General features: G+C 40.7%; 1 protein-coding gene and 1 long non-coding RNA gene across 2 annotated transcripts; one reads left to right on the forward strand and one right to left on the reverse strand.

Moving 5' to 3' along the window:
• The first annotated feature begins 58 nt into the window (after positions 1–58).
• Positions 59–24979, forward strand: LOC143676997 (uncharacterized). Its single transcript, XR_013172337.1, has 3 exons — positions 59–343; positions 564–612; positions 24846–24979. It is a non-coding gene; the product is annotated as an uncharacterized LOC143676997 (long non-coding RNA).
• Positions 10111–19652, reverse strand: LOC143676687 (cytochrome c-like). The gene is made up of 4 exons (XM_077152098.1): positions 19646–19652; positions 19074–19258; positions 17151–17159; positions 10111–10374 (listed from the first exon to the last, which is right to left on the reverse strand). Exons 1-4 carry the CDS (start codon positions 19650–19652, stop codon positions 10237–10239), a joined length of 339 nt encoding a protein of 112 aa, XP_077008213.1. The 3' UTR covers positions 10111–10236.
• Positions 24980–26100: the final 1121 nt, after the last annotated feature.

The raw sequence follows: 26100 nt of genomic DNA on the forward strand, positions 1-26100 counted from the left end.
CAGGCTGCCCAGCCTCGCCCCCACTCCTAGGCCCCGCCCCCGGAGCCCCGCCCCTAGGGCCACAGCCCCATTTCCCCGCGCCGGAGCCCGGTTAAGGCGGTGGCAGCCCCGCCCCCGGGTTCTCGCGAACGCCCCGTAGCCCCTCCCACTCGGGGAACTAGCCGCGCCTCCGGGTTCTAGGGAACGCCCTATCCCCTTTGCCCCTCCCACTGGGAGGGCTAACCCCGCCCCCGTCTCCTAGAGTCTCGACGCCCGCGGACCAACCCTTGCCCCTCGCCCGGCGGCGCCAAGGCTTGGCCCCGCCGTCCTGTCACTCCGGGGCCAACCCTCAAGCGGGACGGAGGTGCGGTTCCATGACCTATCTCTAGAGTCCCAGTAAGAACTGGGGTGCGCGGTTATCTGACATTTCCGGGAAACCTGTGGGGACTCTTGCCAGAAGCTGGGGTCCGAAGTGGCGAGCAAAAACCCCTGCTGCCTAACACTCATTTTTTTGTGTACACGGACATACGGGTAACCAAAAGCTTCCTGCTCTCCTTCCATATATCATCACCCCTGCTTTTCAGATGAGTAAATTGAGGCCCTGTGGTGGAAGTGTCCAAGGTCACACGGCAAGTAAGTGCGGCCCCACCCCGGAATCCCGCGCTCTTCTCCTCCCCTGGTTATCGCCGCTCTGGCGACTGAAGGGCGCGCTCCGCGGTCCTGTCACCGGCCCTGTCACCCAGAGGCTGTGTGTGGTGGACGACCCGCGCCCACCTTCCTGAAGTCACAGCTTCACTTCGTGGAAGGAGGCTGCGGCCAGCTTGTCGCCAGGTGCTTCCTTCCCGCAGACCCTGCAGCACCGTCCCGGGCCTCGGCTCATGACAGCCCAGGGGAAGGGGTGACACAGCAAAGTCGGTCGCCGAAGCTGGAGACGAAACTTCCAATGCTCCGTGCTCTCCGCCCCTGGTACCTGGCGCCACTGTGGAATGGAAGGGGGGGTGGGGACTGGATTGTGCGCTCTAAGCTGTGACAGTCTGTGAAGAGGAGGGTCCGTAGGAGGAGGGGAGAGTGCACGAGGCTGGGAGGCGTGGAGGGTGGGAGTGGTTGGTAAGCCGAGGCCAGAAACCCGTACCGCACCCTTCAGAACACACCAGGCGTCAAGAATTTAGGGTGCTGGGAATAGACACACCTATCCCCTTACTACCAACATTGTTAGTTCAAATAATGGGGCTGCGTGTGCACTTCCAAGACCTAAAAAGCCCAACCAAACAAAAAGGGAAACACGTGTCAGAGAGTGGTTGGAGCTCATGGGGTTAACCTGGGAGAACTTCGCGGAGGAGGTGAGGCTTAAACGGATTAGGCAAGCTGGGCGGCGGGCTGCCTGTTCCGGCGGGGGAGCCTGCGGCTCGTGCCAAGGTGTGCGGGCGGCCTGCGCGCAAGGAACCGGGAGGAGGAGAGGAGCCTGGAGGGTCCGCGCGCCCCCTCCGCCCATGCCTCACCTCTGGCTGCATGCAGCCAACCTGCCCTGAGCGGTCTCGGTCTACCGGAACCCACCCAGAGCCCACGCGGCGAGGGGCGACGAGGCTGGGGATGGGGGTTGGCTTTCTCCCTCCAACCTCCCAAAGCTTGGAGGAGTGAGACTGGAGGGGCCTTCTCTCCCTTCTCGGGTCCCAGCGGGGCAAACTCAGACCATAAGAGGGGAAAGCCACCGGCCAAGGTCATCTTGTTGGCCTGTGTCAGAGCTGGGGCGAAACCCTTGTCCCTGCAGGCCTATGTCAGGGACCCGGGCATTACCCACCCCGCGCCGTCGGTTTTCGAAACTCCGCGCGGGCTGGGGACCTCCCCAAATCTAAGAGTCCCGGGGTTAGGGCACGAAGGGAGCGCCGCGCACTCCAAGGCTCGGATGCGCAAGTCTGGTCACAAGCGAGCCCCGGAATGGGGAGAAATCGCCGGGCCCTAGGCGGTGAAGGGGCGTCTTGGCACGCCTCGGCTGATGACAACAGGGGACACGATAAGAACAACAATGGCTTCCTCCGGGATTTCCCTTCCCCAGCAGCCCGGGATACGCGGACAGCAGCTCCGAGTGCCCGGGAGGGGGCGCAGAGGCTGGCATGTGCCCGCTTCGCCACCTGGCGGGCCCCGAGCAGGAGGGGAGGGCAAGGGGGTGTCAGCGGAGAGGTGACCCGGGCGCCCCCCGCCACGGCTCATCCCGGGTGCAGGCGCAGGAACCAACGGCCTTCGGAAGCCGAGGGCCTCCGTCGCTGGAAGACCCAGCAGTTGCCTTCGCACGGAATTTATGGAAGGAAAGTTTGCCAGCAAACAGACTGCTGGCTCTTGTTTCTCGGAATGCCATCAAGTGATCCTATGAAAATCTTTGCAAAGGGTCCACTGGAAGGGCAGGCCTGAGGAAGAGGCTGCACCTGGGTAGGAGCCAGGAAATTACATTGGAGTAGGGTCAGCTCAGGACCAGCGCCCTGGCAGAGCCACACATTCAACCTAAACTGAAAGCTTACTCCCTGCCATACGGCCTCTCAGCTTCACGGGGGATTCGCAGTGAACAAAACAAACACCTGGCTTTTCCTTGATTGCAAGAGATTCCTATTCTGCAGTCTTCTGTTACTGATTTACCCACCTGCTCTTTTTTTTTTAATTAGAGAAGTTGTGGGTTTATAGAACAATCATACAGAATTATTAACTCCTTACATTTTAGTGGTGCATATATATTACAATTGATGAAAGCACATTTTTATGATTGTGTTATTAACTATAGTCCATGGGTTAACTTAGGGTTTACTGTGTTACAAAGTTTCATGAATTTTTTTTTTGTATTTTATTCTAGTACCATATATACAACCTAACACTTCCCTTTTAACCACATTCAAATATATAATTCAGTGCTGTTAATTATGTTTACAAAGTTGTGCTGCCACATTTCTAAAACTTTTCCATCATCCCAAATAGAAACTACATTTTAAGCCCTCATTCCCTATTCCCTACCCCCACTGCACCCCCTGGTAACCTATATTCTAGATTCTGACTCTATGTATTTTTATTGATAATTTCATAACAGTGATATTATACAATATTTGTCCTTTTGTGTTTGGCTTATTTCACTCAACATGCTGTCTTCGTGGTTCATCTATGTTGTTGCATGTATCAGAACTTCATCCACTTTTACAGCTGGATAATATTCCATTGTGTGTATATACCACATTTTGCTTACTCCATTCATCTGTTAATGGACACTTGGGTTACTTCCATCTTTTGGCAATCGTGAATACTGCAACTGTGAACCTTGGTTTGCACATATCTGTACAAGTCCCTGTTTTCAGTTCTTTGGGGTATATACCTAGAAGTAGGATTGCCCGGTCGTATGATGATTCTATACTTAACTGTCTGAGGAACTGCCAAACTGTCTTCCACAGTGGCTGCACCCTTTTACATTCCCATCAGCAATGAATGGGTGTTCCTATTTGTGTTAGTTAGATTCAGTTGTCAACTTGGCCAGGTGAGCATACCTAGTCTTGTTGCTGTGGACATAAGCCAATGGTACGTGAACCTCATCTGTTGCTGATCTACATCTGCAGTCGGCTAGGAGGCGTGTCTGCTGCAATGAGTGACATTTGACTTAATTGGCTGGTGCTTAAATGAGAGATCCAAATGTAGCACAGCTAAGCAGCTCGGCATTCCTCATCTCAGCACTTGCAGCTCAGCCCAGGCCTTTGGAGATGGAGAAAGAAGTCACCCTGGGGAAAGTTGTTGGAACCCAGGGGCCTGGAGAGAAGACCAGCAGAGACCATCCTCTGCCTTCCACGTAAGAAAGAGACTCAGTGGAAAGTTACCTGCCTTTCCTCTGAAGAACTAACAAAATAAATCCCCTTTTATTAAAAGCCAATCCATCTCTGGTGTGTTGCGTTCCGGCAGCTAACATACTAGAACACTATTTCTCCATATTCTCACCAACATTTATTTTCCTTTTCTTTTAATAATGGCCATTCTGGTGGTATGAAATTGTATCTTATTGTGGTTTAGATTTGCATTTCCCTAGTGAATAATGACATTGAACATCTTTTCCTGTGCTTTTTGGCTATTTGTAAATCTTCTTTGGAGCTTTGCCTATTCAAGTCTTTTGCCCATTTTTAAACTGTGTTGTTTGTCTTCTTGTTGTTGAATTTAAGGATTTCTTTATATAATCCGGGTAATAAATCCTTATTTGGATTTCCAAACATTTTCTCCTATTCTGTACGTTTGTCATTTTACTTTCATGATAAAGTTCTTTGAGATGCAAAAATTAAAAAAATATTTAATAGTTTTGTTCACGCACCATACAATCCATCTAAAATGTACAATCGGTGGCTCTCAGTATAATCATTTCTTTGCAGAAATGGAAAATTACTCCATTTTGAGGAGGTCCCATTGGTCTATTTTTTCCTTCATTGCTCGTGCTTTGGGTATAAAGTCTAAGAAACCATTGCCTACACTAGGAGCTGAAGATGCTTCCCTACATTTTCTTGTAGGCGTCTGATAGTTTCTGGTGCTTGTATTTAGATATTTCATCCATTTGAGTTGATTTTTTGTACATGGTGGGAAATAGAGGTCCACCTTCATTCTTCTGCAAATTTCCCAACACCAGTTGTTGAAGAGACTGTTCTTTCAATTGAGTGGTCTTTGCGCCCTTGTCAAAAATCAGTTGGCCATAAATGTGAGGGTTGATTTCAGAGCTTTCAATTCAATTCCACTGGTCTAGATGTCTGTCCTTGTGCCAGTACCGTGCTATTTTGCTTACTGTGGCTTTGTAATATGTTTTAAATTGGGAAATGTGACTCTTCAACTTTGTTCATTTTCAAGATGGCTTTGACTATTTGGAGCCCCTTACCATTCCATAAAATTTTGATGATTAGCTTTTTCATTTCTGCAAAGAAGGTTGTCAGAATTTTGACTGGGATTGCATTGAAGTTGTAAATTACTTTGGGCAGAGCTGACATGTTAACAACATTTATTCTTCCAATAAATGAGCATGGAATGTCCTTCCATTTATTTAGGGCTGCTTTGATTTCTTTTAGCAATATTTTTTAGTTCACTGTGTATAATAAGACTTTTACATCCTTAGTTAGATTTATTCCTAGATGTTTGATGCTCTTAGTTGCTATTATAAAGTGGAATTTTTTTTCTAGATTTATTCTGTTAATTCTTGGCCAGTGCTACAAACATTACTGATTTTGGGGTGTTGATCTTATATCCCGCTACTTTGCTGAATTCATTTATTAGCTCTAGGAGATTTCTTGTGGATTTTTCAGGTTTTTCTATATATAGGATTATGTCATCTGCAAATAGGGAAAGTTAATGATGCAGTTTTCATATATACCCTTTATCAGGTTGAGGAAATTTCCTTCTATTCCTAGTTTGCTAAGTGTTTTTATCAAGAAAGGATGTTGGATTTTGTTAAATGCCTTTTATCTGTCAATTGGGATGATCTGTTTTTTCCCCCTTCATTCTGTTAATGTAGTGTATTATATTAATTGATATTCTTATGTTGAACCATCCTTGCATAGCTAGGATAAGCCCCACTTGATTGTGTGTATAATTGTTTTAATGTGCTATTGAATTTGGTAGGATAGTGTTTTTGTTGAGGATTTTTGCATTTATATTCATAAAACATATTGGTCTGTGATTTTCTTATCATGTGGTGTATTTATCCAGCTCTGGTATGAGGGTGATGTTGGCCTTGTAGAATGTATTAGAGAGTGTTTCCTCCTCTTCACATTTTTGGAAGAATTTGAGCAGGTTTAATGTTAATTCTTCCTGGAATGTTTGGTAAAATTCCCCCGTGAAGCTATCTTTTCCTGGAATTTTCTTTGTTTGGAAATTTATTACTGATTCACTCTCTTTACTTGCTACTGGTCTATTGAAATCTTTTGTTTCTTCTTGAGTCAGTGTAGGCAGTTTGTGTGTTTCTAGTAATTTTCCCCATTTCACCTAGGTTAACTAATTTGTTGGTGTACAGTTGTGCATTGTATCCTCTTATAGTCCTTTTTATTTCAGTGTCCCCTTTTTCCTTTCTGATTTGAGTCATTTGTGTCCTTTCTCTTTTTTCCTTTGTCATCCTAGGTAAATGTCAATTTTATTGATCATTAAAAAAAAACAACTTTTGGTTTTGTTGATCTCTATTCTTTTTAATTCTCTATTTCATTTATCTCTGCTCTCTGTTATTTCCTTCCTTCTGCTTGTTTTGGGTTTAGTATGCTCTTTTTTTTCTAGTTCTTTCCGTTTTGAGGTTAGGTCTCTGATTTCAATTCTTTCTTCTTTTTTTAAAGTAAGTCTTTAGAGCTATAAATTTCTCTCTCAGTGCTGTCTTCCCTGCACCCCATACGTTTTGATAGGTTGCATTTTCATTTCCATTCGCCTCATCCCAATTTCCCTTCTGATTTCCTTTTTAGCCCATTGGTTGTTTAGGAGTGTATTGTTTAATTTATACATATTTGGGAATTTTCCATTTTACCTCTGTTACTGATTTCTAGCTTCATTTCATTGTGATAGGAAAATATGCATTGTACGATTTCAATATTTTTAAATTTATTGATACTTGTTTTGTAACTTAGCCTATGATCTAACCTACAGAATGCTCCATGAGCACTTGAGAAGAATGTGTATTTTGTTTTTGTTGGCTGAAGTGCTCTATATATATCTGTTACAGATAGTTAATTTAGAGTATCATTCAAGTCTTATACTTCCTTAATAATCTTCTGACTAGTTTTCCTATTCATTATTGAGAGTGATTTATTAAAGTCTCCTATTATTACTGTAGAATTGTCAAATTCTCCCTTCAAAACTGTCAATATTTGCTTCATATATTTTGGGGCTCTACTGTTAGGTGCATATATATTTATAAGTGTTACATCTTCCTGTTAAATAGTCCCCTTGACCAGTATATAATGACCATCTTTGTTCCTTCTAACTGTTTTTCACTTAAGTCTATTTTATCTGGTATTAGTGTAGTCACCACAGCTTTCTTTGGTTATTACTTGCACGGTGTATTTTTTCCAACCTTATACCCTCAACTTTTTTGTATCTTCGAATTTTTGTATCTTTTGAATTTGAGGCGAGACTCTTTTAGACAGCATATAGTTGGGTCATCGCTTATTATCCATTCTTCCAATCCCTGACTTTTGACAGGAGAGCTTAACCCATTTACATTTAAAGTCACTAGTGATAATGCAGGACTTTGTTCTGCCATTTTGCTATTTAGGCTTTGTAAATTTTTTTTTTTTTTCGGTAACGTCTTGTTGAAGTTTACTTTGAAAATTATTGCTTTTCCTGTCTTTTCTTTGTATATATGCAATATTTCACAATAACAAACATTTTAAAAATAATGTAAGAAAGGCCAAGAAATGCCATAAACAAGGTTAAAAGATAAACAGAAAATATTTGCATCATATATGATAAAGCATTAATATTCACAATATACAAAGCATTTCCATAAATCAATAAGGGTCAAAAATAATTGCAATATAGAAATTTGCAGAAGAAATGGAAAGGCAAATTCCAGAAGAATAAGGAAATGGTAAATAAATGTGAAAACCATTTGTAAAGTTACTTGGCAGATGGGCGGGCCGCGGTGGCTCAGCGGGCAAAGTGCTTGCCTGCTATGCCGGAGGACCTCGGTTCGATTCCCGGCCCCAGCCCATGTAACAAAAACGGAAAAACAAAATACAATAAAACAAGAAAGTGTTTAAAGATGTTTCCCTTTCTTCCTTCCTTCCTTCCTTCTATCCTTCCTTCTTTCTCTCTGTCTTTCCTTTAAAAAAAAAAAAAAAAAAAAAAAAAAGTTACTTGGCAGGATTCTCTAAAACTGAACCTACATCTACACTCTGACTCAGAAATTCCACACCCAACAGATAATCTATACATATGTTCACCAGAAGACATACATGATAATGTCTATAGCATAATTTGTAAAAGCACTGTTTCAGTTTTCTAGGGCTGCTGTAACAACATTCAACAAATCAAGTGGTCTAAAACAACATATTCATAATTTCACAGTTCTTAAGGCTAGAAGTCCAAATCAACATGTCAGCAGGGTTATGTTTCCTTTGAAATCGATAGCAAAGAATCTGTTTTATACTTCTTTTAGCTTCTGTCAATGACAAGGCTTTGTAAATCTTACGCTTTTTTGTCCTTCAATTCTTCCATTAATGCCTACTTTCATATTTATTTGATTTCTTGTGTTGTATCATATTGAGTCCCTTTACCTTTCTATCTGGACATTCTTTTTTCCAGTGACTCTACAATTTTATGTGGTTTTGAATAGCAATTATAATAAAGACAACTTGAATTATGACTTAGTCTGACTTAAGATAGTAAAGAATTAAAAAGCAAAATTTAACTTGTCACTGACTTTTGAGAACATTCAACTTTATAGATTATCTATAAAATGTGAGAAGTGTTCAGTATTCTTTATTTGGTATTACACATAAACCACAACAAAATGCCTTTTGCTAATTCAAGGGTGGGCTGGTTTGAAAGGATTATTTATGTACCCTAGAAAAGCCATGTTTTAAATCCTAATCAATCTTGTGGGAACAACCGTTTCTCTTAATCCCTATTCAATAATGTGGACTGGAAATTGGATTAGGTTATCTCTATGGAGATATGATTCACCCAATTGTGGGTATGAACTTTTATTTTTTTCAACATTTACTTTTCTTTTTTTTTTTTTTTTGCATGGACAGTCACCGGGAATCGAACCGGGGTTCCAGCATGGCAGGCGAGAATTCTGCCACTGAGCCACGCTGGACTGCCCAGTATGAACTGTTGAATAGAGGGTGATGTGACTCCACCCATTCCGGGTGGGTCTTGATTAGTTTACTGGAATCTTTTAACAGAGGAAGCATTTTGGAGAAAGTTTAAGAACAGCAGAGCCACGAAGCAGAGAGCCCACATCGCCAGAGACCTTTGGAGATTGTATTAGTTAGGGTTCTCTAGAGAAACAGAATCAACAGGGAACACTTGCAAATATAAAATTCATGAAAGTGTCTCACGTGACCGTAGGAACGCAGAGTCCAAAATCCACAGGGCAGGCTCCGAAGCCGATGACTCCAATGGATGGCCTGGATGAACTCCACAGGAGAGGCTCACCAGCCAAAGCAGGAATGCAACCTGTCTCCTCTGAGTCCTCCTTAAAAGGCTTCCCATGATTGCATTTAGCATCACTAATTGCAGAAGACACTCCCCTTTGGCTGATTACAAATGGAATCAGCTGTGGATGTAGCTAACGTGATCATGACCTAATCCTATGAAATGTCCTCATTGCAACAGACAGGCCAGCGCTTGCCCAATCAGATGAACAGGTACCACAACTTGGCCAAGTTGACACCTGTCCCTAACCATGACAGAGATGAAGAACGAATAGTTCCCGTGGGAGCTTCATGAAGCCAGAGGCCTGGAGAGGAAGCTAGCAGACGTCACCATGTTCACCATGTGCCTTTCCAGTTGAGAGAGAAACCCTGAACTTCATCGGCCTTTCTTGAGTAAAGGTAACCTCTTGTTGGTGCCTTAATTTGGACATATTTATAGACTTGCTTTAATTGGGACATTTTCATGGCCTTAGAACTGTAAATTACCAACATAGTAAATTTTTCTTTTTAAAAGCCATTCCATTTCTGGTACATTACATTCAGGAGCTAGCAAACTAGAACAAAAGACAACATGTCAGATGATAAAATTCAGGGAATTTAAATTAGATTGACACAGTTAAGTTAAAAAAGATAAAGCAGACATAGCTACCTTATTTTTAGCACCTGCCTTTAAACAGGCTGAGACCACCAACTGAAACCCAGGTGAATTTTGCTCTGTTCTATAAGACAGTGAAAGAATTTCCCTAGTATTCAGATAAATTCATAAAACCAGTTATATAAATCTAAATATAAAACCAATCTCCTATAGATTCTGAGTTGGCATTCACCATCTTTGTGAAAATTTGAACAATACTGATTCAACCTAGCCTCAAGTGCAATCATATCTTTAGAAAGGGGAAATAGTGATAGCACTAGCAGAACCAGAATTACCATCAAAATATAAAAAGCTTGATCATATTCATTTAATGATAAGATAATCTTATTTAACTCTGGACTGTCCAACAAAAATATACTATCAGCCATTTGTGATCTAAATTCTGGTATATGAGATCAATTTCAATATGATACATGTACAAAAGTCACAAGACATCTGTTTTATAATAAATAATGCAGTGACCAACTATTACTCTTTAGTAGTTTTTTTGAGATAAGCTATCAAGTCTGCCCTTCCTGCTGTCTTCTTAATGCCAGCAAAGATCATTTTTGTTCCAGGGATGTACTTCTTGGGATTCTCCAAATACTCCAACAGTGTCTCCTCTTCCTAAGTGATGGCTTGGTTCTTTTTTTTTTTAATTTTTATTAATAAAACCAATCAACATATAATATGAACATTCTTTTTGTTCATCATATAGTTGTATATTCATCATCATAATCATTTCTTAGAACACTTCCATCAATTCAGAAAAAGAAATAAAAAGAAAACAGAAAAAAATTCATACATACCATACCCCTTACCCCTCCCTTTCATTGATCACTAGCATTTCAATCTACTAAATTTATTTTAACATCTGTTCCCCCTATTATTTATTTATATATTTTAAAAATTTTTATTAATAAAACAATCAACATACAATATGAACATTCTCTTTTTCATCTCATAGTTGTATATTCATCATCATGATCATTTCTTAGAACATTTGCATCATTCAGAAAAAGAAATAAAAAGAAAACAGAAAAAAAATTCATACATACCATACCTCTTACCCCTTCCATTCATTGATCACTAGCATTTCAATCTACTAAATTTATTTTGACATTTGTTCCCCCTATTATTTATTTATTTTAAATCCATATGCTTTACTCATCTGTCCATAAGGTAGATAAAAGAAGCATCAGACACAAGGTTTTCACAATCACACAGTCACATTGCGAAAGCTGTATCACCATGCAATCATCTTCAAGAAACATGGCTACTGGAACACAGCTCTAAATTTTCAGGCAGTCCCCTCCAGCCTCTCTGTTACATCTTAACTAAAAAGGTGATATTTATTTAATGCATAAGAATAACCTCCAGGATAACCTCTGGACTCTGTTTGGAATCTCTCAGCCATTGACACTTTAAAACTTTATTTTGTCTCATTTTTCTCTTTCCCCTTTCGGTCGAGAAGGTTTTCTCAATCCCTTGGTGCTGAGTCCCAGCTCATTCTAGGATTTCTCTCCCATGTTGCCAAGAAGGTCCACACCCCTGGGAGTCATGTCCCACGTAGAGAGGGGGAGAGCAGTGAGTTTGCATGTCTTATTGGGTGAGAGAGAGAGAGGCCACATTTGAGCAACAAAAGAGGTCCTCTTAGGGGTGACTCTTAGGCCTAATTTTATTTTTTTTTATTTTTAAGTTTTATTAATAAAACCAATCAACATACAATATGAACATTCTTTTTTTTTTTTCCATCATTAGGCCTAATTTTAAGTAGGCTTAGCCTATCCTTTATTGGGTTAAGTTTCATATGAACAAACCCCAAGATTGGAGGCTCAGCCCATTGCTTCAGTTGTCCCCACTGCTTGTGCGAATATTAAGAATTCTCCATTTGGGGAAGTTGAATTTTCCCCCTTCTCACCATTCCCCCAAGGGGATTTTGCAAATATTTTTTTATTCACTGTTCAAATCCTTCTGGGATTTATCGAGGCATCACTCTGGACAAACCTACAAAATCTCATGCCCTACTCAAGGTTCCATGTACTTATGGTGTTCAATTAAGCTGCCCACATAAGTTATATTAGGAAATGCACTAGTCAAAATATAAATTGTGTACAAAATAAACATTTTTTGCTTTAGTCTCACACATAAGTTAAAGTTTTAAGATATTATCATCTATTTCCAACATTCTGCATTATTGACATCCCTTTGTTCTTCCTTATGCAAAATATTTTTAAATTTGTACATTTAGTCACTATTGTTTTACACGCTAGACATTCCTAGATTATACCATCTCAGTCTTTATCATATCTCTTTCCTTCTGATTTCCTTTGTGCCTCCAGGCCTCCTCCCTCTATCATTCTCACATTCAGCATCATTTAGTGTTCTAACATTATTGTATTACAGTTTAGTAGTATTGTGCTATCCATTTCTGAATTTTTACAATCAGTCCCATTGCACAATCTGTATCCCTTCAGTTCCAATTACCCAATATCTACCCTATTTCTGTCTCCTGAGGACCTCTGTTCTTAACTGAAATTATCCAAGTTCATTCATTAATGTTAGTTCAAATCAGCGAGACCATACAGTATTTGTCCTTTTATTTCTGGGTAATCTCATTCAGCATAATGTCCTTAAGGTCCATCTATGTTGTTACATACCTCATAACTTTATTTTGTCTTACAGCTGCATAATATTCCATCGTATGCATATACCACAGCTTGTTTAGCCACTCCTCTGTTGATGGGCTGTTTCCATCTCTTGGCTATTGTAAATAATGCTGCTATAAACATTGGTGTGCAAATGTCCGTTGTATCTTTGCCTTCATGTTCTCTGAGTAGATACCTAGCAATGATATTGCTGGATCATTTGGCAATTCTATACTTAGTTTCCTGAGGCCCCAACTGCCTTCCACAGAGTTTGTACCATTTGACATTTCCATCAAAAGTGGATAAGTGTGCCTCTTTCTCCACATCCTCTCCAGCACTTGTCAGTTCTGTTTTATCGATAATGGCCATTCTGGTGGGTGTGAGATGATATCTCATTGTGGTTTTGTTTTGCATTTTCCTAATAGCCAGGGAAGTTGAGCATCTTTTCATGTGCCTTTTGGCCATTTGTATTTCCTCTTCTGGGAAGTGTCTGTTCAAGTTTTTTGCCCATTTGGTAATTGGGTTGTCTGTCTTCTTGTTGTTGAGTTGAACAATCTCTATATACATTCTGGATACTAGACCTTTATCTGATATATCATTTCCAAATATTGTCTCCCATTGTGTAGGCCGTCTTTTTACTTTCTTGATGAAATTATTTGATGCACAAAAGTGTTTAATTTTGAGGAGTTCCCATTTCTTTCTTTCTTTCTTCAATGCTCATGCTTTGGGTGTAAGGTTTAGGAAACCACCTCCTATTATAAGATTTATAAGATATTTCCCTACATTTTCTTCTAAGAGTTTTATGGTCTTATATCTAGTGTGTAGGTCTTTGATCCATTTTGAGTTAATTTTTGTATAGGGTGTGAGATATGGATCCTCTTTCATTCTTTTGCATGTGGATATCCAGTTCTCCAAGCACCATTTACTGAAGAGACTATTCTGTCCCAGGTGAGTTGGCTTGACTGCCTTATCAAGATCAAATGTCCATAGATGAGATGGCCTATATCTGAACACTCTATTCAATTCCATTGTTCAGTATATCTATCTTTATGCCAGTACTATGCTGTTTTGACCACTGTAGCTTCATAATATGCCTTAAAGTCAGGTAGCATGAGACCTATGACTTCATTTTTCTTCTTCAGTATGCTTTTAGCTATTCAGGGCACCCTGTCCTTCCAGAAAATTTTGGTTATTGGTTTTTCTATTTCTGTAAAGTAAGTTTTTAGAATTTTAATTGGTACTGCATTGAATCTGTAAATCAATTTAGGTAGAATTGACACCTTAGCTATATTTAGTCTTACAATCCATGAACATGGTATGCCCTTCCATTTATTTAGGTCTTCTGTGATTTCTTTTAACAATTTCTTATGGTTTTCTCTGAATTGGTCTTTTGTCTCTTTAGTTAAATTTATTCCTAACTGTTTTATTCTTTTGGTTGCAATTGTACATGGAATTTTTTTCATGATCCCCCCGCCCGATTGTTCATTACTAGTGTATAGAAACACTACAGATTTTTGAGTGTTGATCTCATAACCTGCCACTTTGCTGTACTCATTTATTAGCTCTAGTAGTTTTGCTGTGGATTTTTCAGGGTTTTCGACATATAGTATCATATCATCTGCGAACAGAGTTTTACTTCTTCCTTTCCAATTTTGATGCCTTGTGTGGTAGTTAGATTCAGTTGTCAACTTGGCCAGGTGAAAGTGCCTAGATCTGTTGCTGTGGACATGAGCCAATGGTACGTGAACCTCATCTGTTGCTGATTTACATCTGCAGTTGGCTAGGAGGTGGGCCTGCTGCAATGAATGACATTTGACTTAATTGGCTGGTGCTTAACTGAGAGAGCACAAAGTAGCACAGCCTAAGCAGCTCGGCATTCCTCGTCTCAGCACTTGCAGCTCAGCCCAGGCCTTTGGAGGTGCAGAAAGGAATCACCCTGGGGAAAGTTGTTGGAACCCAGAGGGCTGGAGAGAAGGCCAGCAGAAACCATCCTGTGCCTTCCCATGTAAGAAAGAACCTCAGTGGAAAGTTAGCTGCCTTTCCTCTGAAGAACTAACAAAATAAATCCTCTTTTATTAAAAGTCAATCCATCTCTGGTGTGTTGCATTCCGGCAGTTAGCAAACTAGAACACCTGTATTTCTTTTTCTTGTCTAATTGCTCTGGCTAGAACTTCCAACACCATGTTGAATAACAGTGGTGATAGTGGACATCCTTGTCTTGTTCCTGATCTTAGGGGGAAAGTTTTCAGTTTTTCCCCATTGAGGATGATATTAGCTGTGAGTTTTTCATATATTCCCTTTATCATTTTAAGGAAGTTCCCTTGTATTCCTATCCTTTGAAGTGTTTTCAACAGGAAAGTATGTTGAATTTTGTCAAATGCCTGCTCTGCATCAATCGAGATGATCATGTGATTTTTATGCTTTGATTTGTTGATATGGTGTATTACGTTAATTGATTTTCTTATGTTGAACCATCCTTGCATACCTGGGATCAATCCTACTTGGTCATGATGTATAATTCTTTTAATATGTTGCTGGATTCGATTTGCTAGAATTTTGTTGATGATTTTTGCATCTATATTCATTAGAGAGATTGGTCTGTAGTTTCCTTTTTTTTGTAATATCTTTGCCTGGTTTTGGTATGAGGGTGATGTTGGCTTCATAGAATGAATTAGGTAGCATTCCCTCCTCTTCAATTTTTTTGAAGAGTTTGAGCAGGATTGGTACTAATTCTTTCTGGAATGTTTGGTAGAATTCACATGTGAAGCCATCTGGTCCTGGACTTTTCTTTTTGGGAAGCTTTTTAATGACTGATTCGATTTCTTTACTTGTGACTGCTTTGTTGAAGTCATCTATTTCTTCTCGAGTCAAAGTTGGTTGTTCATGCCTTTCTAGGAAGTTGTCCATTTCATCTACATTGTTGTATTTATTAGCATAAAGTTGTTCATAGTATCCTGTCATTACTTCCTTTATTTCTGTGGGGTCAGTGGTTATGTCTCCTCTTCCATTTCTGATCTTATTTATTTGCATCCTCTCTCTTCTTCTTTTTGTCAATCTTGCTAAGGGCCCACCAATCTTACTGATTTTCTCATAGAACCAGCTTCTGGTTTTACTGATTTCCTCAATTGTTTTCATGTTCTCAATTTCATTTATTTCTGCTCTTATCTATGTTATTTGTTTCCTTTTGCTTGCTCTGGGGTTAGTATGCCATTCTTTCTCCAGTTCTTCCAAGTGGACAGTTAATTCCTGAATTTTTGCCCTTTCTTCTTTTTAATATAGGCATTTATGGCAATAAATTTCCCTCTTAGCTCTGCCTTTGCTGCATCCCATAAGTTTTGATATGCTGTGTTTTCATTTTCATTTGCCTCGAGATATTTACTGGTTTCTCTTGTAATTTCGTGCTTGACCCACTGGTTGTTTAAGAGTGTTGTTGAGCCTCCACATATTTGTGAATTTTCTGGCACTCTGCCTATTATTGATTTCTAACTTCATTCCTTTATGGTCTGAGAAAGTGTTTTGTATGATTTCAATCTTTTTAAATTTATTGAGACTTGCATTGTGACCCAGCATATGGTCTATCTTTGAGAATGATCCATGAGCACTTGAGAAAAAGGTGTATCCTGCTGTTGTGGGGTGTAATGTCCTATAAATGTCTGTTAAGTCTAGCTCATTTATTGTAATATTCAAATTCTCTGTTTCTTTATTGATCCTCTGTCTAGATGTTCTGTCCATTGATGAGAGTTGGGAATTGAAGTCTCCAGCTATTATGGTGGATGTGTCTATTTCTCTTTTCAGTGCTTGCAGTGTTTGCCTCATGTATTTTGGAGCATTCTGGCTTGGTGCATAAATATTTATGATTGTTATGTCTTCTTGTTGAATTGTTCCTTTTATTAGTACATAGTGTCCTTCTTTGTCTCTTTTAACTGTTTTACATTTGAAGTCTAATTTGTTAGATATTAGTATAGCTACTCCTGCTCTTTTCTGGTTGTTATTTGCATGAAATATCTTTTCCCAACCTTTCACTTTCAACCTATGTTTATCTTTGGGTCTAAGATGTGTTTCCTGTAGATAGCATATAGACGGATCCTGTTTTTTAATCCATTCTGCCAGTCTATGTCTTTTGATTGGGGAGTTCAGTCCATTAACATTTAGTGTTATTACTGTGCGGGTAGTACTTTCTTCTACCATTTTGCCTTTTGTATTTTATATGTCATATCTAATTTTCCTTCTTTCTACCCTCTTCTCCACACCTCTTTCTTTTGTGTTTTTGTATCTGTCTCCGGTGCTCCCTTTAGTATTTCTTGCAGAGCTGGTCTCTTGGTCACAAATTCTCTCAGTGATTTTTTGCTGAAAATGTTTTAATTTCTCCCTCATTTTTGAAGAAAAATTTTGCTGGGTATAGAATTCTTGGTTGGCAGTTTTTCTCTTTTAGTAATTTAAATATATCATCCCACTGTCTTCTTGCCTCCATGGTTTCTGCTGAGAAATCTACTCATAGTCTTATTGGGTTTCCCTTGTATGTGATGGATTGCTTTTCTCTTGCTGCTTTCAAGATCCTCTCTTTCTCTTTGACCTCTGACATTCTGATTAGTAAATGTGTTGGAGTACATCTATTTGGATCTATTCTCTTTGGGGTATGCTGCACTTCTTGGATATGTAATTTTGTGTCTTTCATAAGAGTTGGGAAATTTTCAGTGATCATTTCCTCCATTAGTTTTTCTCCTCCTTTTCTCTTCTCTTCTCCTTCTGGGACACCCACAACATGTATATTCATGTGCTTCATATTATCACTCAAATCCCTGAGTCCCCGCTCATATTTTTCCATTTTTTCCCTATAGTTTCTATTTCTTGTCAGATTTCAGATGTTCCATCCTCCAGTTCACTAATCCTATCCTCTGTCTCTTGAAATCTACCATTGCAGGTTTCCACTGTTTTTTTCATCTTTTACTGTGCCTTTCATTCCCATGAGTTCTGTGATTTGTTTTTTCAGACTTTCCATTTATTCTTTTTGTTCATTCCTTGTCTTCTTCATATCCTCTCTCAATTCATTGATTTGGTTTTTGATGAGGTTTTCCATGTCTGTTCATATATTCTGAATTGTTTCAGCTCTTTTATCTCATTTGAACTGTTGGTTTGTTCCTTTGACTGGGCCAAATCTTCAATTTTCCTGGTGTGATTTGTTATTTTTTGCTGACATCTAGACATTTAATTACCTTAATTAGTTTATTCTGGAGATTGCTTTCCCTTCTCTTACCTAGGGTTTTCTTGCTGGATGATTTTGTTGTCTATCTGTTCTTTGACATTCAGTTCAGCTTTTTCTGGACCTCTAGCTTAGGTTTTATTTAACAGAGGAGAATTTTTTGATTCTTGTTTCTTGCCCTGCCTGTATGGTGCCTTCCACCCCCACCCTTAGGAGGGTCTATGTAGGTATTATAGAGTCCAGCCGGGTTTTGCTGGACTGAACTGACCTCCTATCAGGGGGAAGGAGTCACCTGTGTCAGTTTTCCCTGAGGGTGAGACCCAGCAGTTTAAAAGACTTTCCTATGAAGTCTCTGGGCTGTTTTTCTTATCTGTCCAGTATGTGGTGCTTGTCTGCCTGCAGGTCCCACCAGCGTAAGATGATGCGGCACCTTTAACTTTGGAAGACTCTCCCTGCTGGGGGCGTGGTGGAGACAGAGGAGAGGTTGTAGGCTGGTTTTAATGGCTTCAAATTACCAAGCCCTGGGGTCTGAATTCCTTGAGGGAGGGATTCCACCTGAGTTGGGCTTCACACCTCCTCTGGGGAAGGCACAGGCTGGAGACAAGCCCTGCCTGAAAGGAGCTTGTTACTGCCTATACCTAGGGCAATTGCATCCTGAAAAGTCCTGCTGCTGAATCCAGAGGCAGTCAAGCCTTTGTAGAAATGCAGCCACAAAAACCTCTGTTTCTTTCCTTTTTTTCTTTTTCCGTTAGCCCAATGAGCGTCCTCTGCTTTGACCAGGTTCACCTGAGCTGGGGGGCTATTTTTAGTAGTCAGAATTTGTTAATTAATGCCACAATTGGTGTTTGGTTGGACTCAGCCCCTGCTGCTGTTAAAGTCTCTTTCCTTTCCCTCTGGGAAGCAGCCTGTGGGGGAGGGGCACCGGCCATGGCAGCTTGGGGAACTCACAGTTCTGGGGAGGCTCGCAGCTGGTCCTACTGGTCCAGACTGGGGTATGCTATGTGTCCGGTCACTGACGTGGTTCCAGGAGCTGTTCTGTACTGTTTCTGGTTATTTAGTAGTTGTTCTGGAGGATGAACTAAAACGCACACATTGCTAAGCCGCCATCTTGGCCACTTCTGCTCTAATCTTCATTATTTCTTTCCTTTTGCTTGCTTTGGAGTTAGTTTGCTGTTCTTTCTCTAGTTCTTCCAACTGGACAGTTAATTCCTCGATTTTTGCTCTTCTTTTTTGATATAGGCATTTAAGGCAATAAATTTCCCTCTTAGCACTGCCTTTGCTACATCCCATAAATTTTGATATGTTGTGTTTTCATTTTCATTTGCCTCAAGATATTTACTGATTTCTCTTGTAATTTCTCCCTTGACCCACTGGTTGTTTAAAAGTGTGTTGTTGAGCCTCCATATATTTGTGAATTTTCTGGCACTCTGCCTATTATTGATATCCAACTTCATTCCTTTATGATTTGTATGATTGATGCCTTGGTTCTTGAAGGCATCTGTGTAAGAGAATCTAGGGGCCTGACCTGTCTTCCATCCAAACAGACCAGGTAAATTTGGCCCCGTCTTGTGTTTGCCTCCTTTTTCCATGCCGTGACACTGGGCACATTTCTGAACAAAAATCTTCTTGCCCTTCGCAACATTACCTATTTTGAATTTGATTTCTTGTAGTGCACAATACAAAGGTCCCGCTCAGAAGACGGATATCCTGCTTTCTTGGATATATTTTTCATATAGTTTCCTTGTGGTTACCGTGGGGTTAAAATTTAACCTCCTAGATATATCACAATTACATTTGATTTGATACCAACTTGATTTCAATAGCATACACATATGCTGTTCCTATACCCCTCGTCCTGTCCCCCCCCCCTTTTTTTTGTACTTGTTTCTTTTTTTTTTTGCACAGTATATCTTTGTATACTGTATGTCCATAACCATAGATCTATCATTTCTTTTCATGCATTTGTATTTCAGCACCCATAGGAAGGAAGAAGTGGAGTTAAATACCAAAAATACAACACCATAGTACTTGCATTTATAATTACCTTTACCTGACATCTTTATTTATTCATATGAGGAGAGAAGGAGGACAAAGCTCAGCGCTGAGGTCAGGATTCAGTCTGGGCTAGCAATCTCAGGCAAGGTTTGCAATCCAGGCATGTAGGTAAAGGATCACTTGATGAGAGGTCCAAGCCAGGCTGGAGGGGATGGCAGAGGCTGTGGATCAGCAACCTGGGTGTCCAATTTCTACTCCATTCTCTGCTCAGATGTCACCTCCAGGAACTGCATCTTGATGTCCCCCAGGCTGAAATGTTAGGTACCCCTCCCTGGTGCTTTCAAGGCCCAATGTGCTGATCTGATCATGGCATTCACCACAGTGTTAGGAATTGTCTGCCTCCTCATTAAAGAACAAGCTCCCTGAAGGCAGGAATTATCTTTCTCATCACTGCATCCCCAGAACCCGATGTGGTGGTTGGCACATAGTCCTCAATGAAGCTACCCCAGAAAGGAGGAGCTGGTTGTTAGAGTGGAAGTACGATGGAGGAGGTAGGATTTTAGTTGGGTCTTAAAATGATGCATAGGATTTGGTGATACAGATGAGGGAGGAATGTGGCTTAAATGCCACGTTCTCAGGGAGGGCTTTCCTGACCCTCGAATGAGGTTAGTTCTCATATTTCATAACCAAGAAACAGGATTTAAGGGATATTCAGTTAACAGAAAAATTGTACAGAACGTACAGAGGTCCCATATACCATCCCCTCACATAGTTTTCCCTATTAATATTTGCATCAGTGGAGTACCTCTGTAACAAGTGATGAACCAATATTATTATATTATTAATTATAGCCCGTAGTTTCCATTAGGGTTCACTTTTTGTGTTGTGCAGTTCTATGATTTTTTGTGTTTGCATTTTTATTCTGATAACATACATACAATCTAAAATTAATCATTTAAACCACTTTCAATCATACAATTCAATAGTGTTAATTACTTTCACAGTGTTGTTCTACCATCAACACCATCAATTACCAAAACTTCCATCACTCCTAAACAGAAGCTCTGTAGCAATTAAGCAATGACTCCTTGTTCTAGTTTGCTAGATACCAGAATGCTATATACCAGAAATGGAATGACTTTCAAAAAGGGGAATTTAATAAGTTGCTAGTTTACAGTTCTAAGACTAAGAAAATGACCCAATTAAAGCAAGTCTATACAAACGTCCAAATTAAGGCACCAAGAAGAGGTTACCTTCACTCAAGAAAGGCTGATGAATTTCAGAGCTTCTCTCTCAACTGGAAAGACATATAATGAACATGACAATTGCTAGTTTCCTCTTCAGGCCTCTTGCTTCATGAAGCTCCCCCAGCAGCATACTCCTTCATCTCCAAAGGTTTCTGGCTGGTGGACTCTGTAGTTTTCATGTCTCTGCTGCTTTTGTCATTCTCAAGCTTTCTCCAAAATGCTTCCTCTTTTAAAGGATTCTAGTAAAGTAATCAAGACCCACCTGGAATGGGTGAGGTCACATCTCCCTCTATTCAAAAGTTTATACCCACAATTGGGTGAGTCACATCAATGGGGAGACAACCCAGTCAAGTTTCCAACCTATAGTACTGAGTAGGGACTAGAAGAAACAGTCACTCCCACAAGATTGATTAGGATTAAAACATGGCTTTTCTAGGGTACATAAATCCTTTCAAACTGGCATACTCCCCATTCCTCACTCCCACCCCTGTCCTTTGGTATCCTATAATCTAATTTTGGACTCTCTTAAGTTGCATATTCTAATTATTTCACATAAGTGAGATCATACACTATCCTTTTGTGCCTAGCTTATTTCACTCAACACAATGTCTTCAAGATTCATTCATATTGTAGCATGTATCAAACCTTCATTTCTTTGTATGGGGAATAATATTCCATTGTGTGTATATACCACATTTTGTTTTTCCATTCATTTGTTGAAAGACACTTGGGTTACTTCCATCTTTTGGCAATTGTGCATAATGCCTCTATGAACACAGACATGTAAATATCTGTCCAAGTCCCTGCTTTCAATTCTTTGGGGTAAATTTGGAGATGTGGGATTGATTGGCCATATGGCAACTCTATATTTAACTTTCTGAGGACCCAACAAACTGTTTTCCAAGTGGCTGCCCCATTTGACATGCCACCAGCAATGAATGAGTATTCCTATTTCTCCACATCTTCTCCAACACTTGTTATTTTCATTTTTTTTTTGTAATAATAGCCATACTATTGGGTAGGAGCTTTTGTTAGAAGTATTGAAAGGAGAGGAAGTGAGAGAGAAAATGTTCAAGTTCTGATGGCTTGGGGAAGACCATGGGGATTTTTGGATAGCCAGAGGGCAGCCTGAGGGCAATGGGTGCAAGAAAAAGAAAATGGAGTTGTAAGAAGCCAGGAGAGGGACGCAGAAAGGAAATGGAAGAACGCCAATGACAATCTGCAAATATTCTTAATGGAAGTACCCTGATATTTACCCTCTTCTTGGTGACAAAATAAAAAGCAACTTCTCTCTTTGCAAATTGGGAGGAGATAGTATAGAAAGAATATCAATAATAATAATAATAAAGCACTTACCATATATCAAACACTGTTCAAATTAAATACGAAATCCTCATAACAACCCTAAAAGGTGGACACTGTTACCTTCATTTTATATATGAGGAAGGCATGCAGTTAGCTGCAGAGTGCAGGGTTGCAGGGCAGAGGGGAGGGCAATATAAAGCAGGCTCTTTAACTGGAAGCCCCCTCCACCCCAGACATCTGGCCTGGGGAAGGAAAGCAAATAAGCTGGGCTGGCAGTGGTTTTGGTCCCATGTAGTATGTAGCCCTCAGCTGCAGGGAGGGCAAGAAGGGGATGACCTGGCATCATTTAGAGCCACACTCACCCAGGAGGGGAGAGTAATACCAACCACAGCTTTGGGGGTGGGGGAGCTAGGCCTGGATTTTAAAGTGGGAAGTGAGCTGCTGTGTCTAAGGAACACCGCTGATGTAGACCCTGAACATGGGGCGGGAGGTCTCAGGTCTGGACCCCACTGGCTGCACTGAACAGGTCAGTCCTCCTCCCTGGGAAGCACTTCCCACAACTGTAAAATGAAGACACTGGACTAGCATTTCATCTCTGAGGTCCCTTCCAGCTCAAGAACTGTACAATTCTAGAACCTGGTGGTTGGATGTGACAAATTATGATCTCTCTTTCCCACTGCATATGTTCCAGAGCTTGATATTTTGGGTATAAATATGCCAATGTCTGCTGTCTGTGTGTGTGTATTACAGCTATATGACTAAAACTTTAGTTGTTTGTGGGTAAATAAGGAATGCTTTTGGTTTTTTCCAGGAGAGACCAAATGGCTGGGAGGGAGAGGAACGGGAGTAGATCACTGACTCCAGGGATGGCAGGAAGGGAAATGAGTCTGCACTCATTCTTTAATGTGGTTATTTTTGTCTGCACCGTTCTTTTTTACAACAAAATCTGATTTAGTGTTTACATGGGCCCTGTGAAATGACACAGAATAGCAAAGGGAAAAGGAGGCTCAGAGGTTAAGGGACTTGTCTAAAATCACACAGCTTGTTAGAGAAAGAGCCAGAACTCAAAATAAGGCCTTCTGAGTCCCTGCTGGTGTGCTCTTCCTCGCCCTGTGCTGGTGTTACAGAGAAATCAGAGTGACAGAGTGGTGTCCAGATGAAGGCAGAGTGGACAGCCTCTGGGTCCTCCCAAAGAGCTACCACCCGTGATTAATTAGAACATAAGATGGTCAGAAGTCGCAACATTCTGGAGCTTGTGGCGAAAGGAGAAAGGTGTTTACTAACTTTTCTCAGAACCTAATTTGCCCTCTTTCTCGGAGCTCACTTCCTCTATAAAGCAGGGATGTGACTATGGCACTTCTCAGGATTGTTGTGAGGATCAAAGCAGATAATTAGGTGAAAATACCTCTGAAATGTCACCTAAAAGGGTGCTCCATCATTCAACCAACCAATTGAGCACCTACAATATCCCAGGAGCCGTGTTAGCAACTGGGGGGATTTTTTCCCATTTATTTATTTGACTTTTTAAAAAAAAAAACATTTTTATTGATAAATCTTATAAACATACAAACATTCTTAACATACAAACAATCCATACATGGTGTACAATCAATGACTCACGATATCACCACATAATTGTGTATTCATCACCATGATCATTTTGTAGAACATTTGCATCACTCCAGTAAAAGAAAAAAGAAAAAACTCATACATACCATACCCCTCACCTCTCCCTATCGCCCACTAGTATTTCCCTCTACTCAATTTATTTTAATCTTTGTTCTCCCATTATATTTTTTTAAATTTTTATCCATATTTTTTTACTCATCTGTCCATACCCTAGATAAAAGGTGCATCAGACATAAGGTTTTCACAATCACACAGTCTCACTGTAAAAGCTATATCATTATACAATCATCTTCAAGAATCAAGGCTATGGAAACACAGCTCAACAGTTTCAGGTACTTCCCTCTTGCCACTCCAACACACCATAAACTAAATTTTTTATTTTTTTTTACTTTGTTTTCATATAGCTGTGCATTTATCATCACAATCAACTTTTTCTCTCTTTTTGTGAAAAATAACATATTTACAAAAAAGCAGTAAATTTCAAAGCACATCATAACAATTAGTTGCAGATTTCAGAGTTTAGTGTTAGGCTTTTGCTTCTAGCTTCTCTAAGATACTGGTGACTAAAAGATGTATCAATATAGTGATTCAGCAATCATACTCACTTGTTGAACCCTACCTTCTCTGTATAACTCCACCATCACTTTCAATCTTCCTCCCACTCTTCAGGGGTATTTGGGTTATGCCCATTCTAGCTTTTTCGTGTTGGCAGTGGGTGCCAATAATATGAGATAGGGGGATGGAACTAGTTGATGTTCTGGAAAGGCTGCCCCTCCTCCTTTCAGGACTTATTTGTCCAGAATCCATCTTGAGGTTGTAGGTTTCTGGAAAGTTATCCTGATGCATAGAACCTTTGTGTAATCATATGTATTGCCCTAGGTGTTCTTTAGGATTGGCAGGAATGGTTTTGGTTAGGGTTTGGCAAGTTATGGTAGGTAGCAGTGTCTAACTGCACCTTGCGTAAGAGTGACAACTGGGAGAATGTGAAAACAAACAAGATACCAGAAGCTCATTACCTTCATCATTTCCCCTCTCCCACCTTCCTCTTCACTCCCTTTGTCTCTTCTTCTCTAGGACGTAAGAGGGAAGATGTCCGATGTACCCACTAAGTACTCTGAGCCAAGGAATGTTTGCTATGGACCGACGTCCTGGCTGTTGGACCAGCAGAGAGCTCTCAGCTGTGGCTCATTCTACAAAACACTTACTCACTTACTGTAAGTCGGGCTCGGTTGTAGGTGCTGGGGGTGCCATGATGAACAAAACAAAGTCCCTGCCCTCAGGCCACTCACAGTCTACGGGGAAGGCTGACTTTAAATAAATCAACACAAAGGAGATACGCAAAATAAATTGGGTAGAGGGGAAATACTAGTGGTCAATGAGAGGGCAGGGTAAGGGGTATGGTATGTGTGAGTTTTTGTTTTTTTTTCTTTTTCTGGAGTGATGTAAATGTTCTGAGAAATGATCATGGTGATGAATATACAACTATGTGATGATATTGTGAGCCATTGATTGCTCACCAAGTACGGAATGTTCATACTTAAGAATGTTCATGTTTGTATGCTGATTGGCTTTATTAATAAAAATTTTAAAAAAGACAAAACATGCAGCCATGAATAGCAGTAAGGGTGTTGTGCAGCAGAGGCAGGGTAGTAGAACCTAGTTTAGAAGGCGTCTCTGAGGACAGGACAAGCTGAGATTCTGGAAGGATGAGCAGTCAGCCTTACCAAGAGCCTGGGGTGGGGGAAGCTCTCCGGGCAAAGGGACAAAATAAAGTCAAAGGCCCTCAGCGAGAGCCTTCTAAGACCTGACATGAAAGCAGTGAGGCCCATGAGGTTCAAGCCAGAGGCAGGACGTGCTGGGCCATGCAGACTGAGGTAAGGAACTTATAAGGGCGATGAACTTCTTAATGCCGTCTGCTCTTTCTTCCCAATGCTATTCAAGAAATGAGCTGGGTTGTTCTGCTAGTTCTGCCGTCTCACGATGGTGGTGAAAGGGTGGCGAGTGCTGTAGTATAAACTACCCCAAGACTGTCCGCTTCAGCTCCTTCCCAAGTAACTCATTTGGCCCCAAGTGAGGTTTCTGACCCCACTCCCCACTTGAGCACAGAACCTGTAGCCTTTCTACTGCTGGGAATGGATTCCTTAGTTTAACTGGCTCTCACCTCTTGAAGTGGAGTGTTGATTTACCACAGGAATCCTAGAAGGGAAAGGAGATAACTGTCATAAAGGGAAGAGAGTAATAAAAGCCCACACGAGGGGAAACAGAGAAGTATGGAGCCAGTGAGCGCTCCACTGTAAGGGGAACCAACAGGACACGGTGGTAAATTATA

Source organism: Tamandua tetradactyla, chromosome 3, assembly GCF_023851605.1.
Source record: "Tamandua tetradactyla isolate mTamTet1 chromosome 3, mTamTet1.pri, whole genome shotgun sequence".
Classification (NCBI taxonomy): Eukaryota; Metazoa; Chordata; class Mammalia; order Pilosa; family Myrmecophagidae; genus Tamandua; species Tamandua tetradactyla.